The 18,321-nt window shown below is 42.1% G+C and overlaps 1 protein-coding gene and 1 long non-coding RNA gene across 2 annotated transcripts; one reads left to right on the top strand and one right to left on the bottom strand.

The window, feature by feature from the left end:
- Positions 1 to 447: 447 nt before the first annotated feature.
- tcea3 (transcription elongation factor A (SII), 3) lies at positions 448 to 12,896 on the top strand. Its single transcript, XM_085177916.1, is given in 22 exon segments — positions 448 to 976; positions 978 to 1,013; positions 1,764 to 1,826; positions 1,915 to 2,020; positions 2,152 to 2,257; positions 6,296 to 6,805; positions 6,888 to 6,998; positions 7,202 to 7,303; positions 7,405 to 7,476; positions 7,586 to 7,690; positions 7,790 to 7,858; positions 8,017 to 8,076; positions 8,235 to 8,306; positions 8,410 to 8,466; positions 8,560 to 8,622; positions 8,744 to 8,818; positions 10,823 to 10,983; positions 11,088 to 11,149; positions 11,304 to 11,453; positions 11,570 to 11,716; positions 12,317 to 12,388; positions 12,499 to 12,896. Coding segments are annotated over 22 exon segments (2,241 nt in total). The 5' UTR covers positions 448 to 943; the 3' UTR covers positions 12,508 to 12,896.
- On the bottom strand, positions 1,325 to 4,354 carry LOC146507747 (uncharacterized). The gene is made up of 2 exons (XR_014876923.1): positions 3,289 to 4,354; positions 1,325 to 2,881 (listed from the first exon to the last, which is right to left on the bottom strand). It is a non-coding gene; the product is annotated as an uncharacterized LOC146507747 (long non-coding RNA).
- Positions 12,897 to 18,321: the final 5,425 nt, after the last annotated feature.

Genomic DNA, 18,321 nt, shown 5'->3' with positions numbered 1-18,321 from the left:
AACTATAGAAAGTCAATACTTATCGAATAAGCATTATTTTTTTAAAGGAGAGCACGCAGTGTGAGACATCGGCTGTTACTTTTATAAAACATGTATAAATGTAAAGGCTGACTATTCGGTTCAATCGGAACCGAATTGGAAGCTTTTCTGTTTCTTTCTCGCTTCCTCGAGAAGAAGAAGGAGAAAAAAAAACTATCAGATCTTAATGTTAGGTCCACTGCAAGACAAACAGAAGCAAACACGAAGGTTCGTGGCTTTCAGTGCAAAACGAAAGTTAATTCTCATGTCGACTTATATCACACCACCCTCTGGTGGCCGTGACACAGACACACTTTTCAGGACGTGTTTTTTCCCCATTTTGTGAGAGAAAGTGAAATTGTTGTCTGTGTTCGAGGTGCCCTTGTTCCGTGTTACAAAAAAACGAAGTAACTAACAAAGAAACAAAGAAAGAAACAGGCGGTAAACGGTGACTTAGTGTCGGGCTGCTCTTTGGCACAGCAGCAGCTGCCCGAGTTCTGCCTTCAGTGTAGGAAAGATTAATCATTACACAGTGACCTAATTTTTGCTGGAAAATCTTAAAGAGACATCATTTTGTGATATAATCCGTCCAGGGTGTAGAGAAATCTAAGGAGCCACAGGAGAGCAAAGCATGATAAGACAAAATAAAGTTGATTTTTTTTAAAGTAAAATCTCTCACACTAAACTTCAGTCATCCCTGCTGTCCACGGGTCTACAACTGTGTCTATATTTAGTTTGTCATTTGTGGAGCAGGTCAGCTGGGACCCCTCCGCAGGACACGCCTCTCGGCTGAATGGAGTGCGTCGCGCGTAAAGTCCGACCTGTAGCACATACAAACTTTTCTGTTTCTCGGGAGTTTTTTTCTTTTTTAAAATAAGTATCCATTTGGCGCAACCGATCGGTCTTTAGACGACTAAATGCAGCGATGACTCGAGAGGAAGATCTCATCCGGATTGCAAAAAAAACTGGACAAGATGGTGTCTAGAAATAACACGGTGAGACTATATTTTGACACCCACAGGTGGCGCGTTGTCCCGCCACCTCGCGCTGCGCAGAAGGCCTGCAATAGACTTTTCCATAAATTAAAATGGGCTCCTCTTCTTTTCTGTTAAACAACGAGTTTGATTCCTGCTGACTCGGTGTGTTTGGAAAGTGTGCAGAAGTGAAGCGCGAGCTTGACCGTAACAAACGATCAACAGGTGTTCGTGGGTTTGCGTGTATTTCTCTTGCAGGACCGTTTCAGTTGCCAGTGTGCAGCTCTGCTGTGTAGCCCAGCTCTTTTGTGTTTGTCAAAAGCTTTTCTCTCTCTCTCTCTCTCTCTTTCTGAAAATGCTTAGCGAGTTTAACTGACATGGAAGTGCGCAGAACAGAAAGTAAACACCGCGGCCTGTGGGCGTAAGGCCGTGCTCGTGTTGTGACTGAATCTGCAAACACGACATTGTTCGCGTCGCTCCTGCACAGTTAGGGGGCTGCACCAGATAATGCCACCAGCTGTAATCCGAGTAAACAGCCGTGCAAAACAGTGGATCTAATGTTGTAAAAATGCCATCGAGTGCTAATGAAAAAATAATAATAAAGAAGTGAAACTGTTCTTGTTTGCTAACCACATTGCGCTTTCTTTTTTGAAAGGTTAACGCATTCTTTTTGCCAGATCTGTGCATTACACTGTTATTACGCATTTCTAAATGAACCCTTTCAAGAGTTAGGGGGTTGCAAGTAACGATGTCACTGTTTGGTGAATACAGGAGGGCGCCATTGACCTGCTGAAGGAGCTGAAAGGCGTCAATATGACTCTCAAACTTCTACAGGTGGGTTAAATTTTTAATTTTGCTGATCATCCTGGGGAAATGTGGAAAAAAGAAAAATAATTAACCCACGTGTCTATGTTGGCTTCAGGAAACGAGAATTGGAATGTCTGTTAATGGTATCAGGAAACACTGCACAGATGAAGAAGTGATTGCTTTGGCAAAAGTCCTCATTAAAGACTGGAAAAGACTTCTGGGTACACACACTGATTTACATGCATACTACAGTGTTTTCACAGCGGTGAAATGGTTGCTTGTGCAGTAAATACATCAGCACGGAGTCTGATTCGCTGATATGATTTCTCCTCCAAAACACACACTCATGCAGACTCTGGCCGCTCGCATCCCGAGAAATCGTCTGAGACCAAGAATGGTTTGAACTCCAGCAAAACGGCAGCTTCTCCAAATAGCTCTCCCTCGGAGACGCAGAGCAGGTCAGTGGTTTCACGGCGGTTACACAGAAACTACACAGGTACACTTAATGTGACATTTAATACAAAGAGCACACACACATTATGAAGTGAAGTTCTGGTTAATGTCCGCATACCTGCTGTGCCTGCCTGCTGTCAGGTCCGTAATGATGTGTGTGTGTGGCTTTACAGTGCACTGGAACAAAAGTATTTTTTTCACATTCATAAAAACACCCTGAAAAATAACTCTCCACTAAAAGTGACAACAGCTTTGTTAAAAAAAAGGCATTGAACTGTTTAAAGTTCAAATAAAATTTCAAGGTAATCTACTGCCTCGCTGATCTACATTCAGACGATTTAATTCAGTTCAGTTGTATTTGTATAGTGCTGAATCACAACTGGAGCTGCCTCAAAACAATAAGACAACAGTCAAATGACCCCTTTGACAAGCACTTGGCAATTGTGGGAAAGAAAAACTCCCTTTTAACAGGAAGAAACCTCCAGCAGAACCAGGCTCAGTGAGGGGCAGCTATTTGCTGCAAACAGTTTGGGGTGTTTAATGACATTAAGGACAGAACAGACTTGTGAGCCACTGTAATGTCACATTTTATCCTTTAGGTAGCATCATAACTTTAAATAGGGAGACTTCTTTTAACCCATCCATCCATTCGCTTCCGCTTATCCTTTTCAGGGTCGCGGGGGGCGCTGGAGCCTATCCCAGCTGTCATAGGGCGAGAGGCGGGGTACACCCTGGACAGGTCGCCAGTCTGTCGCAGGGCCAACACACAGGGACAGACAACCATTCACTCGTACATTCACACCTAGTGACAATTTGGATTATCCAATTAACCTATCCCCACAAGCTGCATGTCTTTGGACGGTGGGAGGAAGCCGGAGTACCCGGAGGGAACCCACGCAAACACGGGGAGAACATGCAAACTCCACACAGAAAGACCCCGGCCTGATGGTGGAATTGAACTCAGGACCTTCTTGCTGTGCGGCAACAGTGCTAACCACCGTGCCACCGTGCTGCCCGTGCCCGTGCTTCTTTTAACCCCTGAATGATAAACTGCACATAAAAGCCTGTTTGAAAGTGTGTTAAACCTTCTGATAGAACAGTTCTCCTAAGAAGTGAAACACACAGAGTAGTGAGCTCCAACGTGTTCATTTTTACTTGCAAGGAAGCAAAAGCAGGGCAGAGTTTCATTTATACACTTTTTCAATGTTATCCACTTTTTTTATTGTTAACAGTTACTTGGCGTCCTTGTACTGAACATGATTCTGTCTGCTTTGGATAACAGATAGCAGAGTAGCCACAACAAAGCCTGAGAAGAGCACAGATGGAGAGAAATATTGAGAGATACACTCTTCAGATTATTGCAAAGCGTGTTACATAACTTTAATAGTTTTTCTATCACCGTCATTCTTCCTAACAGCCAGCAGGGGGCGACTCCAGAAGTCTGTGGGACGATTTATTACCCCAGGATATATTTTCCAAATTATTTTATGTTCTCAGTAACAAGTTAAAATCTCACGAATTGGACTCTGACTTTCTCTTTTTTTTGGACTGTCTCTCTCTCCCATCACCCCCAGCAGGTCCCTTTTCCTTTTTCCTTCCCACTGTTGGCAAGTGCTTACTCATAGGAGATGATTCGATTGTTGGGATTTTCCATGCATTATTGTAGGTTCTTTACCTCACCATATAAAGTGCACTGGGGTGTCAGTTGTTGTGAGTAGACACGACTGAATCAGGTTATTCTGCATTGTGACTGACAGATTGATACCATATTAGCGTGCAGACTCACCAACAGGAAAGAAAGATGGGTATGGTGCTCCTGAGAGTTCCAACGAACAACTTAAGAAAACAACAGCTAATAAAAAAATGCTGCGAAAGCACACAAAACACAACAGCAAATATGTATCTGAAGTATTACATGAATAATGTGATTAAAACACACATTACCTGCGTCTTTTTCTCCCTCACAACAGCGATGAATCCTCTACTTCTTTATGCGTGTCTCACTGCGATCCTTCACACGTTTTGGTTTCTACTTTTGCAGCTGGTCCGTGATGTTATTGTGCCCCCAGAAACACTTCAATTGTGGATTTCTTTCCCAATTCTGCTGTGTTTTGTCTGCTTTTCCAGCATTTTTCTGTTAGCTGGTGTTTTCTTAAGTTGCGGTAGGTTTGACCTCTCAGGGCCACCGTAGATGGGAGACCACAAATCAGTGGATGATGATGATGTCTTAAGGGCTACATGTCAATGTTTTTTTTTTTCTATTTCGTAATTCAGTTTAGTGTCAGGTAGGTTCTTGTTTGGTTTTGCTTGTTTCACTTTCACTGAAGATGTTTTAATCCTGTAGTGTTTTTAAATATCACAATATGCTGGGTCCATGGTGTAGTGGTTACGTGTGAAGGATCCCTGTTTTGAGACCCAGTCTCAGGCAAACACAGGCTAGCGTGCTCGTTGCACCAGTCTAAAAGCCTGGATAGATGGCAGGGTTGTGTCAGGAAGGATATCTGGTGTAAAAGTTGTGCTAAATTAAACAAGGGAAATCAGCCAAAAGCACCTGCTGCCAGTGGATATTTGTTAGAGTCCAAATTTAGGAAGTTCTGAACAGGTATAATAATACAAACCTTGCTCTTTGTGGGGGCAGGTGACTCACAGTTATGCAGACATCCTGCGTCTAAGTAAACGTGTCCCTGAAAGCCTCGCTTGATGTTAATAATGATCAGTAATGTCTGTGTCTGACGTCTGTGTTAGGTAAAGCTTCAGCGTTGCTCAGACGTCCTTATTAGACGGAAGAATCTCAGTTCAGGAGTGACTAAGACTCAAGGTTTTACCCTTTATGTTTCTGTTGAGCTAATTGACTTCATGCTTAACAAGTCCCGGGCTCCTGATGCTGCTTAGGACCTAACATTGAACCAAGTTCACCATGTAAAAAGCATCACATTTTCTTTAAAAACAGGTTTTGGTAATATTGTCTGTGTGGAGAAGACGTCACAATCACGTACTAACCAAATGAGTTGTTGTTAAAGAGAAAACAAAGACAGATGTATTAATCGGATCTATATATGTTTTACTTTGTAAGAGATGGTCGGACCTGTATTGTACTTGTGAACAACATCAACATCCACCTGCTTGCTGTTCAGTTTTTGGTGATTCATTTTGAGAAGGGAGATGACGCTGGGGTGTCAATCATGTTTGCTGGGATGTGACCCAACTGACTAAAACTAAAAATATTTCCTTCTTTGTTTCTCTTTAGTTAGTTTTTTTTTTTTTTACATCGGGCAGGATGATGGTCCGGTGGTTAGCACTATTGCCACACAGCAAGAAGGTCCTGGGTTTGACTCCACTGTGTGGTCCGACCTAACTGTGTGGAGTTTACATGTTCTCACTGTGTTTGGGTGGGTTTTCTCTCATTTCCTCCCACAGTGATTTCCCCAATTTTAGTGATTTACTCATAGGTGTGAATGGTTGTTTGTCTCTTTGTGTTAGTCCTGTGGTCGGCTAGTGACCTGTCCCTTTGCCTTTCACCGTTTGACGGCTGGAATAGGCACAAGCCTGACCGTGAGACCCCACCTGCTCACCCTGGTGACCCAGAATTGAATAAGAAGATGGATAGTTTCCTAAGTACACTATAGCAAATTAGTTAGTTTCTTTTTCTTTTTCAAGAGTCTACTTTTAATTAATTAAATTTTATAGTTTTTAGTTTACCACTATAATAACCTTGCTACATATATATTTTAAAGTCTATGCTTAAAGCTATTTTTACATGTTAGATGGGATAGATTATAGAATATAGAAGTCAGCACAGTGATGTTGTTCTGTGCTGCAAGGCAGCACTGTTTACAAGTGCATATGTCGGGTAAAAGCTGAGACGCTATGAAGTGTCCTTCACTGTTTAACTGCATGAAAGCACTGACTTCTGCTTGTCAGTGATTTAAATCATGTTCGTGTTAATATATTTGCCATTTTTTCAACCCACTTCCACCTCCAACACTTACTGTAGTAATTCTTGCATAGAGGTAAAAACAGTGCTTCTCTTTTCTCTCTCTTAGTCACGGCGAGCAGGAAGTCAAACTAAAACAAGACTCCGATCATGACAAAAAACACGCTAATACAATCAGGAAAGACAAACACAATGATGGCCATGAAATCAAAAAGAGACATGCTGACGACCTCGTGGAAGAAAAGCACCTGGAGGACCTTGGAAATGCAAAACATCTGCAGGAAATCAGGAAAGAGAAACAAGCACCCCCAGAAAATCCCAAAGTGGAGGTCGATAACAAGAAGCCGAAGCCTGCGCCAGACCCACGGAGTGAGAAGCACGAGCCGAGAAGAGGGAGACCATTAGAGGAACCAAAAAAGACGAGGCACGTGGAAGAGCTCAAAAAAGAGAAAAACCCCACGGAGCTCAAGAAGTGCAGCTCTGCAGATGAGATGAGGGAGGACAAACAGAGAGAAGAAAACAACCACGAGAGGCTCACCAGCACACCTCAGAGGGAGAGACCTCTGAGCGAGCCTCAGAGAGAGAGACCCACTGACCCCCACAAGCCCTTGTTTGAAAGGTGAGAACGTAGAGGCTCAGAAAAACACACGACACTTCCCAGTAAGATCCAGCAGAGCTTCAGACTCTGTTGTATATTTCAGGAGAGGTGTGCTGGACAGCAGTGTGCTCTATCCCACCCGTTTCCCCTCTCCTCCTCGACCCGCTCGGCCTCCTCCCATCAAACGCCCCGCCACGGATTTTCTGAAAGACAGGTTTGGACTCTCGTGCTGCCTGAGCTGCAGAGCGCGCGGTTGCTGCTAATGACTTAACGTGCATCAGTGTGTTCCACGTGGCCTAACAGGATTCCTGCCGTGCATGGTGCATGCTGACAAGAGTCACTCAGGTGTGTTTTTGTGAACAGCATGCCGCATCGTCAGGTGGCCTTTTGACCTCTGCTGTTGTGACATATGTCCAGGAAGGATGGCAAAGACTCTTCCTCCCGACCTCCTCGCCCTCACGCTTCCCGACCTCCTTCTCCACCGACTAAACGACCTCCCGTGGAAGTAAAGAAGGAGAGGTCAGATGTGGTTTGGTGCATGTTTCTGAAGTTCTTGAGTGACGTTAGATAGAAAACAATGACAGAGTTTTAAAAAATCTCAAACAAGTGCTGATTTTCAGGAAAGTTCCATTGGATCCAAACGCTCCGATTCCTCCTCTTCCTTTTCACCTACATCCTCCTCCTCCCTTAAGGTCAGGCTCTGCATGCCTACTTTCTTTGCAGTGCCGTAACGATTTTCTGTCATTATTCACTCTGTTTATGAAGTGATTCATCTGAGCTCAGAGGTGTCTTTTCATTTAGAAAAGAGCCTCCTGACCCCAACGCTCCTCTTCCTCCGCTTCCTCTTCACCTTCACCCTCCTCCTACGAAGCGGCCCTCTCTAGATGGAATGAAGGAGAGAGACAGGTCTGAATCAGACGAGTTACAGACGGGAAAATATTTTTTGGAAAAAAAATTTTTTTTTATTCGGACTCAGAATTTGAATCTGTTTTTTATTTGCTAAAGCAGGAAGGAGTCAGACTCTAAGCTGCTTCCTCCACAGAAAAAGACGTCAGATCATGTGAAGAAAGACAGGTCTGGGATCTGGGAATGGTTCTGTTTCTCATTCATGTAAAAAAAAACAAGTTGGCTGCAGTCTCTGGATGATCAGTGGCCTTAAGAAATCAGTTTCTTTGGTTTTACATAAAACACTGGTGTTCAGTGTTGGTACCAAAGCTGTGTTCTTTTTGCAGGAAAGACTCAGTGGATACCAAAATGTCTAGAAAACATTCAGATGAAACCAAAAGAGAAAGGTTTGCAAGTCATCTGCATGAAAATATCTGTTCATTCCCTGTGTGAAGACTGTTGGATTTTAGAGCAAAGGGAGATGGATGCATTCTCGTTTTATTGTTCACAGACGGGTTTGGTTAAAAAAAAAAAAAAATCACACACAAACTCTTCCTCTTGTCAGGAAAGATTCATCAGACTCTAAATCCCCCCCTCCCAAAAAGCCCACCATGGACGCCAAAAAAGACAAACACAGGTGTGCAGGAGCCAGGAAATACGTTTGAGAATACAACATAAGTGTGTGTGTGCACTCATCTTATATGAAATGTGATGCTAGTGATGCTAATCCTTTGTTGCAGAAAGGACTCCTGTGAGTCAAAGCCTGGCCAACCTGTGAAACGTCATTCAGCTGACAGGTATCAGTTCTGTCCAGTTTAAATCTCACCAGTACTTAAATGTGAAATCCAAATTAATAAACCCAGACTGACTGAAAGTGTTTCACTGCTTAGACGGGAATCGACTGACTCAAAGACGAGCAGCTCGCCAGCAGCAAAGAAGCTAACAGGAGAAAGGTAAATAACAGCGACCGGTGCTGATCAAATACAAGCTCACCAAACTATCAACTCTCAGGTGTTAAAGTTTTCTGTACTTCTGCACGTGAAAAACATAAATGACCTTGAGTTTGAATTACAGGAGAGAGTCTCAGGGCTCGAAGGCTCCTCAGCTTGGACCTCTACAGAGGAAGCCCTCTACTGACAGCATCGAAAGGTATTTAATTATGTTTCTCAGGTTCTTAGGATGATTTTATCTTCGATCTTGTTGGGTACAAAATAAGATTCACTGCAGATTTACAGTACTGTGCAAAAGTCTTGTTCCACCCTCAATTATTTATGTGAAAATGGAAAATTCAAACATTCATAGAACTACAGCATATAAAGAATATATGATTCTATATGATTCTAGCTAGCTTGAAAGTAAATATTTGGTCTGATCACCTTTATTCTTGAACACAGCAGGAACTCTCTGAGGCAGCATTCTTCTCATTTCTTTAACTAGTCTTCAGAGTTGTTCTTCAGGCTTCTTGAAGGACATTGAAAGCTTCTTTTTGGATGTTAAGTGCCTTTTGTTCTGTTTTCTGCTAAGATGATCCCACACTGCTTTAGTAATGTTGAGGCTCGGGCTCTGGGGAGGCCTTGTGTGTTTTTCTATCTACATATGTTTCGACATTGTGCTTGGGGTCATTGTAGGGCTGCTTGATTATGGCAAAAATGATAATCACGATTATTTTCACTGAAATTGAGATCTCGATTATTTGACGATATTTATTTAACCCTTTAATACCTACTATAGAAACAAGTCCAAGAGAGCTTATATTATTTTTTTTACATGTTGTAGTGCCATTTGTGGGAGCATTTCAAGTACAATACAACTGTTATAGCCCATATTTTAATAATATGTATGCATTAATTAAGTCCATAGTAATTACATTAATTGCAAAAAAGTGCAATAAACTACAAAAAAATTGTTTTTTTGGTTTTTTTTACATATATTTAAGATTTTAGATTTAAAAATAGTTACACAAAACGGAGCGTGCTGCTCTGACCGGCTTTAAAGGGTTAACAATAACAATGTATTGAATAATGACTTTAAAAAATAATATAAAATAGTGTGCAAATACTGATAACAGTGCAAATGTTTGCAATATAAGAAATAAATGAAAAATGTAAACATCTATGTTTAGTGAACTTTGCAGTGTTGCTCTGTGGTGCAGCTACGACACTGTAGCAAAGTTTACACACTATGTCTACTTGATCCACGTCTGACTCTGCGAACCCATAATGTTTCCACACCACTGAAGTTTTTTTCACCTCTCTTTTCAACCAACGGCAGAGTGACTGCCGTTGGTTGAAAAGAGTGTGATTCACACACTTCTTGTGTGAATGGGTGAATGACTGAATGTAGTGTGAAGCGCTTTGGGTTCCTTAGGGACTAGAAAAGCGCTATACAAATCCAGGCCATTTACCATTTCCTCTCCAAATAACTTCTGCTTAGCTTTCCGAGCTTCCCTTGGGTCCTCTTAATTGTTGTGACGTGTGTTCGAAATGCAGAGAGGTGCGCTCGATTTGCCACACGGAGCAGTGCGAGAGTAAAGCACGAGGGAGGGGCTAATAATCGGCTCAGTCATTTTTAATGATCGTTGAAAGCCCAGATCGTAATCGTGATTAAAATTCGATTAATTGAGCAGCCCTAGGTCATTGTCATGCTGGAAAATGAAGCCGTAGGTATGGTATCGCACAATGGATCAAAATCTGATATAGTCTAAAATTGGTCCACAACAATGGTTCATCTCTTGAGTTAGGTGCATTTTTAAATGCTTGAATGATTCATCGGTCAGTGTTGAGTAGCTTAACAAACAAAAAAAAGTTGAGTAGAGTGGTGGCTCAAGACTTTTGCACAGCACTGTATGCTTATTATTTTGCACTGCTGTTTGACAAGCTGCCAGTTCGTGGGAGGACTCAGTGGGTGGCAACAATCGACTCTAAATAGCCTCTTTATCAGTGTTGACATTCATCATTCTTTAATATTTTTTCAAGGACTGATGAGTCAGAGCGTTTCAGGATGGGTTCTTTACATGATGGATGTTAGTAAATGAATTATTGCTAAAGGTTAAAGCTGCACTTGTGTGGCTGGTGTGCAGCACCAACAACGTTTTGATCCGTATTTAATGAATTTGACACTAAAAATCTTTGTTTTTTTTGTTTTTTTTTACAGAAAGAGTAAATCCGAGGCTCCCAAAACTCCCACTACACCGACCAGCCCCATGTCACCCAGCTTCAGTTCTCCTGGGGGTCCGCTGTCCCCTCACCTGACCACTGGAGACTCCATCAGAGACAAGTGCATTGAGATGCTGGCAGCTGCCCTGCGCACAGATAGTGAGGCTTTAGACGTTATCATTGCTGCAGTTTTAATATTCACATTAAGACGCGCTGCAGACTGCCTGCTGACTTACATCAAATGTAATTTCTGAACTTCACAGATGATTACAAGGAATTTGGAGCTAACTGTGAGAGCATGGCAGCAGAGATTGAAGATCATATCCTTCAGAGTTGATAATTCTCCACTATGATTAATTAAACTGTAGTTCTTTCAGTGTTGAACCACAGGGAAAGCATCTTGTTTCAACATTATAGCTGTTATCAAGCATGCTACTCGCAGGAATTAGTTTGCCCTTGACAGCGTGATCGCACATATCTACCAGGAGATAAAAGCCACTGATATGAAGTATAAGAACCGAGTGAGGAGCCGCATCAGCAACTTGAAGGACCCAAAGAACCCAGGCCTTCGCAAAAATGTGCTCGCAGGAAGCATCGAGTTACGCCGCATCGCCACCATGTCTGCTGAGGTACAACAGCCCTGCAAGTTCACCTCTCCTCAGCAATGATTTGATCAGCAACACTTTGCACGTTCCTGCCTTTTCTTTCCTCTTTCGTTATCACACATCATGTCGTCTTTATTAAGGAAATGGCCAGCGACGAGCTGAAACAGCTGAGGAATGTGCTCACCCAGGAGGCCATCAGGGAACACCAGATGGCTAAAACCGGTGGCACCACCACCGACCTGCTGCAGTGCGGCAAGTGCAAGAAGAAAAACTGCACCTATAACCAGGTACACGCATGTGTCAGAGCAAAGCAGATAACAGAACTAATAGGGCTCTAATGGTGGCATTAAGGCGAGTGAGCGTGTGAAACCGATGTGTTTCCAGAGTGAAGCAGGCTGTGATGTTTGTGCCTTTTTCACAGAGCGAGGTGGTGTTGTAATAGGGCAGTTGTTTGTCCAGCTGTTTGCTTTTAGTTATCACATAATAATGAGACATTTTTTGCTGTTTCACACGATGTGACCGCACTGAGTTGGCTATTTACTGCTGGTGTTTGTGATGTTCTGAAAAGCCTGTAGAGTAACTGTTTCTCTTTTGAATGCCACAGAAAAACAAGAAAGCTGTGGCAATGTATTAGAGCTGGGGCTTAAATCAGCTTCAGCGATGCTATTTGATAATTTGGGGAGTTATATGGGAACATAGTGGCTCAAATAAATATAATGAGATTGATGTATTTCAGTCACAGAGTGGGTTATATACACTGTACTAGTGAGGAAGGAGTGTTTCAGCTTCACTGTAGGTCGTACAAACCGCTTCCTTTCAGTTTGGTGTTTTGTTTACAGTTAAACCTGCTGTGTGTGTCTGTGTGTGTCTGTGTGTGTGTGTTTTAGGTGCAGACACGCAGTGCTGATGAGCCAATGACCACATTTGTTCTGTGCAATGAGTGTGGCAACCGCTGGAAGGTAAGACTTTTCCTGAACCTGAACAGCTCTGCTCTGACACTGTTTCATGCTCTGTTAAATAACTTTAAAGAGATTTTTAATGCTTTTTATTGTCCTTCTCTAAATTTCAGTTCTGCTGATGCCATCAAAGGTCACCCCACATTTTTTTTCTGAGCAAACGGAGAAGCTTATTTTCTATAATGGGATGGGAATGGAGTTTATAAACTGTTGCAGCTAGTGATTTAAAGTGATGACGTTGTTCTTAAGATTTCCATTTTATCTTTTTTTTTTTTTTTTTTTTTTTAGATTTATAAGCATGTGCTAATAATCAGAGTTTGCTTTATGCAGCTTTGAGAACTAAGAGTGTATGACAGTTTGATGACTGAGTCATTAAATCAACCTAGCTGTAACTTAACAATAATCATGGTGCTGTCATGATGGAGAGAATCATAATCCATTTAATAAGCTGTGACATATTACGACTGCTCACTTTGTACATATCTAAAGCCAATAAAACTGCATCAATCAACGTTATGGTTGCTTTAAAAACTGTTAAGATGTTCTATCGTCTTCCTCTTCTGGTCCGCCCTGCCACCCTATTCATAGCATCTACTTGTGTCGGACCCACTGCATGTCCTCCTTCACTACATCAGCATCATTCAACATCCTTTGTCCAACATATCCACATGCCCAAACTCTTTCAGCCTCCATATCTGTCTCCATACATTATTGTATAAGATTATTATGTATGTGGCCATCATCCATCCATCCGTCCGTCCGTCCGTCCATCCATCCGTCCATCCATCACCAAATATAGTGTAAGGGAAAGACCCCACATAAATACAGAGAAAACCTCGACAATCAGATGATCCCCTTTGAGCGAGCACTTGGCGATAATGGGAAGGAAAAACTCCCCTTTAACAGGAAGAGACCTTCATCAGATCCAGGTTAAGGGAGGGGCAGCCATCTGCACTGACTGATTGGGGGTGAAGGGAGAGAAACAGGACAAAAGACTTGCTGTGGAAGAGAGCAAGGGATTCATCCACCTCTTGATTGATTCATCTTCTGCCACTTATTCCTTTCAGGGTTGTGGGCGGGGGCCGGAGCCTGCCCCAGGGCTCGTGATTTATACATTAAATTATATTCATACGTATTACAAATGTGTTAAGACTCATAATGTTGGGCAAAAAGTTGCAGTGCATGTGCAATTTGCTAATATTCAAGAGGGTTAAGATGTAACAGACAAATGATTCACCTTCGTTCATGAGCACATCCAACATTTGAATGGTAGTGGTGCAATGGTAGTTTTCCTGTTGTACATCTAAAAGCAAACAGTAGATGGCAACAATTCACCAAAACACATTCAGCAGCAGTTCCCAGATTTCCATTGTTCTATTCAGAGGTTACTGAGATCAGGTTAGAGGCTTGCAGGTTAGTGTCAGTTTGACAGGCTGCTAAAGCTGGAGCAAGTTGCTGCTGAGTTCTTAATGGGATCATATTAAAGCCATTCAGCGCCATTTCTGATCAGGAAACAAGCCTGTGATGAATAATAAATAACAGGCTGCATTTGTGGAGCGATGACATCCCATCATTCCCCCATGAAGCTGTGTGTTGTTATTGTTGGAGATGCAGTCTGTATTTCAGCAGAAAAGAACCACGGGAACAGCTTTCTGGCTACCCTCGGCTGAGTATGGACCATCTGATTTTCCTGTGAGTTTAAACCTAATTCATTTACTTCTTCTGCATCAGTTGCACCATTAACGTCTCCTCTAATGTGCAGGCAGAGATGGGAAAGCATAACCACTCATCTTTTTATTCTGTCACACTACACTTGTGTTGACGTTACTTTGTGAGCTTAAAATCTACACCTAGCCATGAAATGTTACTTGGACATAATCCTGAAATGAAGCCTAAATTAAAAACACTCGTGAGGCATTATATTGTGTTCTGGAAATACTCTCACTGGCAAATACAACTAATAATCAGTGCAAAGCCCCCAATTTTTCTCTGTAATAATTTGTTAATGGATTCTGCGCCATCATTCCCATCTTTTCATTTAATGGCAGCTGCTCAGCTCTGTGACCTCTGTGTCTCTGACAGCTGGTGTGGAAAAACCCCCAAACAGAAAACTGTTGAAATCATCTCTAAACTCTGTTCCAAACACCTAAATGCTTTGCAAGGAAGTGCTAATTGTTATCATGCAAATAGAAAAGCAAAAAAACAGCCTTTTGACTTAAGTGGATGCTTTTATCATTAGCAGTTCTAGACTTTTCTAAAGCCTTATAAGCTTTTCCTGCAGTAATAATACACAGCAGTTGTTTTATGTCAGTTTTGGTCGCTACATTCATTGACCTTTAATTTACATCCAAATAGAAAAGTCTTCACACTGATTTAAAAGTGTTCAATTTTTAATCTAAATATTGAGTCCTTTGTGCTTTGGATGTGATACACTGAGCAGCAAACAGATGCTCTGAGCCATTTCTCAAAATAAAGGCAATTTTGACATTTTAAATTCACCTGATATAGATCATAAAATCCTGCAAAATCATAAATTCCTTCAGATCGTCTGCGTGTTTAATTTTCTTGCAGGCTTAATTTAAACGAATAACTGTTGGTATCCATCAGTCTTCCTATTGTTTTTCAACTGTTTATCGGGGTCCAAGCCATGGGGCTCTACAGCAGCTGTGACTGAGCTCCTACCACATCTCTGAGGGTGAGCCCCAGAGGAAACTCAGTCCTGCTGCTAGAACCTCTGATCTTATTCTTTCGGTCACTGCCCACAGCTCAATACCATAGCTGAGTGTAGCAAACGTAGATCGACCAGTAAATCGACAGCTTCACCTTTGTGCTGAGCTTTCTCTTTACCACAACGGAGTAGTGCAGTGTCCGCCAATTTACCTTTCAGTCTCCCGCTCTGCTCTTACCCCGCTCACGGACAAGACCCTGAGATACTTGAACTCCTCCACTTGAGGCAGCAGCTCATCTCGGAGTGGGCACTTCACCGTTTTGTCTCTGGGAAACAATGGCCTTGCCTCTGTAAACACTCAATAGCCAAAACCTCATAATGAAAAACTGAATGTTTATGCAAATTCACAAATTGGCAAGAGATTTAATCTGCTGTGATGCTGTTTGCTTTAATTATTCTTGAGATAAATCTAGAGCTTGATTGTGATACGTGTATGCAATGCACCTGTTCACATAAAGTCCCACAAATCACACTGAATGACAGGCAGAACTCAAGAAATTAGGTTTCAGTAACTCTCTGCAGACCTCAGACAGCAAAGGTGGTGGCACAGTGGCCTTCACAAAGAAGATTGATCAGGACTTGAAGGGTTGAACAAAGCTCCCTGACCAAGAATCAGTTTAGAAATTGTTTGCAGAGGTGGGGGAAGCTGTTAAAGCATTTAACTCTGAGACCATGACCATAAAGATTCTTTCATATAATGAGATGGAAAATGGAGCTTTTTGGGTCAGAACTCCAAGCTGTGCTCATATGTCACTAAGGCTACGTCCACACTGCAGGTTTTTCGACTTTTTGATCAAATCCGATTTCTTTTGTCTGCTCGTTCACACTACAAATAAAATGCGACAGCAAACGCGCTCTAGTGTGAACACTCAAAGCGGCCCGCATGCGCAAAAGAAGATGTCACACACAACGCGCTCTGTATAGACCCAGAGCAAAGAGTATTGTTTGACTGATGGCCCTTAATCAGAATCAGAATCAGAATACTTTATCAATCCCGAAGGAAAATAGGGACTATAAAGACTTCGGACTTTACGTTTCCCAATTTTTGCTTTAAGTTATTTTGTTATTTACATAATAATGCAGATAACCTAATAATGATCCTTATTGCTGAGGAGCGGTGCTTCAAAGGATAGTTGCAGATTTCTGTCAGAATCTGCAGATTATACAGTACAAATAAAATGTTCACGTTTCTCCAACGTTGTCTTCCCAACAGTTTCACTGACATCTACACTTGGATGGCCAGGAAGCGTTCACGATGTCTTCTCCGGAGCTGATAATTGGCGTCTGTCTTGTGTCAGAGACGTAAAAGACGGATTTAATGCGACATGACCTTTCAAACAGCAGTCGCTCTCTAAAACATCGGATATGTATCGGATTCAGTACCACATATGAAAGTGACCCAGATCGGATTTGAAAATATCGGATTTGTGCCGTTCACACTGTAACACCATGATCGGATATGGGTCGCATAGGGTCAAAAAAATCGGATTTGATGCGCTTTCGCCTGCAGTATGAACGTAGCCTAATATAACCCTGTACATGCTGACTGATATGACAACAGACAAATCTGTCCTTCAGTTGTTGTGTCTAAGCTCATACTTAGATCAGTATTTTCATTCTTTTCATTATGGCTTATCAAGGGCAGATTTGATGGCCCTAATGGGAACACTGGGCTCCCTTTGAAAGGTTTATGCAGTGACCTGCTCATTTATTGTTCACGTGGTTTGTGGTGAGATTTTTAGTTGACTTCAATTATGCTGCACACAACTACTTTGTGTCTTTCCTTCTGACGTGACCCATAATGCAAGTCTTTGCACGTGTGACATGAAACGCATGTCAGGTAAATTAAAGACCCACTGTGATGTACATGCAGTATTAATGTCAAAGTTGCTCCTGGGAGCATTTCTGCCAATTCCACTCCTGTCCAATCAGATGAGTCCCTGTGCATCATAAGAGCCAGACCTCAGGGGGTCAACGTGGCTGTCATTTGGAATGAGTTTATTTCGCCGCTCGGTGGAACATTTTTGTCATAATTGCACCTCTGTCAGAGGAAAACAAGCATTACATGAATGTCTGGGACCTTCTTTTCTTTCTTTTTTTTCTTTTTTTTTACCAGCCTTGCTAATAGCCGATAAAAAGCTGCATAATTCAGTCTGCTTTGTCTTGAGGAGCTCAAAATTGAACTCTTATGAGAGTCACTGATCCTGTTAATATATTCACACCTCCTGTTATTATGTTGCATACATGGTTCATAGTGGCTGTGGCCTATTTTTGAAAGCTTTCCCTTCTGACTCTGTCTGAAATTTTTCTCTGGAGTGAAGTGATGAATTTGTAACACTGTCCTTTGTTGTTGCTGCATGCAGCCTCTCTATAAATGGAATCAGATGAGACTTGGCACACAGTTTCCCCCACATAACATAATCATGCAGGCAATTAAAGATTGTAGTGAACACGGGACCTATGGTGGTATGAATGTGTTGAACAGTATCTTTACGATTCAGCAACTGATAATTCTGACATGATATTATAGTCATTAGTGTGTTTACGTGAGTTTAGTGTGTTTTAGTTACGTTCACCGAGTGCAGATGTGTCTCAGCCGACAGACAGCATTGTCATCAGAGTTATTATGCCGCTGGTGGGGCTAAAAAAAGTGAAAAAACTATTGTGCAAACATTATATAACAGCGGAATAACAGCTCCATCCTCAAAGCTCAGTATATCTGCCTTCATGTGTACTGCAGCTACTACAGGTTTAACTTTTAAGTTTTAGCCTCTCCCAGGTGTGAAACTGTGTTCAGACTGATTCTTATACAGCGCTTTTCTACTCTCCCAGATTACTCAAAGTACTCAACATGCCACATTCACCCAATCACACACTTTCTCTAAACTGAGTGCTTCCTAACTACATTCACACTCTCGACATGTAGACTGGAGGAGTCAGGGCTCAAACCACTAACCTTCCGATCAGTAGGTGACCTACTCTACCTTCTGAGCTACAGCCACCCGGTGGTAAACATGAGTAAACCCTCGCTAGGTTTTGGATAAAGTGTACACTCAAACCTGTCAAACCTGCATTTAAAACGCTGGCCACCATAGCAGTACAGTATTGCAACATGACATTTGGGTCTTCTAAAAAAAATAGGAAAATAGGAACATAAATAGTGCCATCGTTGCTGGTTGACATACACCAGTCAGTCAGAAGTGCCAGG

Source organism: Neolamprologus multifasciatus, chromosome 11 (assembly GCF_963576455.1).
Source record: "Neolamprologus multifasciatus chromosome 11, fNeoMul1.2, whole genome shotgun sequence".
In the NCBI taxonomy this organism is placed as follows: domain Eukaryota; kingdom Metazoa; phylum Chordata; class Actinopteri; order Cichliformes; family Cichlidae; genus Neolamprologus; species Neolamprologus multifasciatus.
The sequence above is the reverse complement of the archived record's forward strand: the minus strand, read 5'-3'. Positions and strand labels throughout refer to the sequence as shown.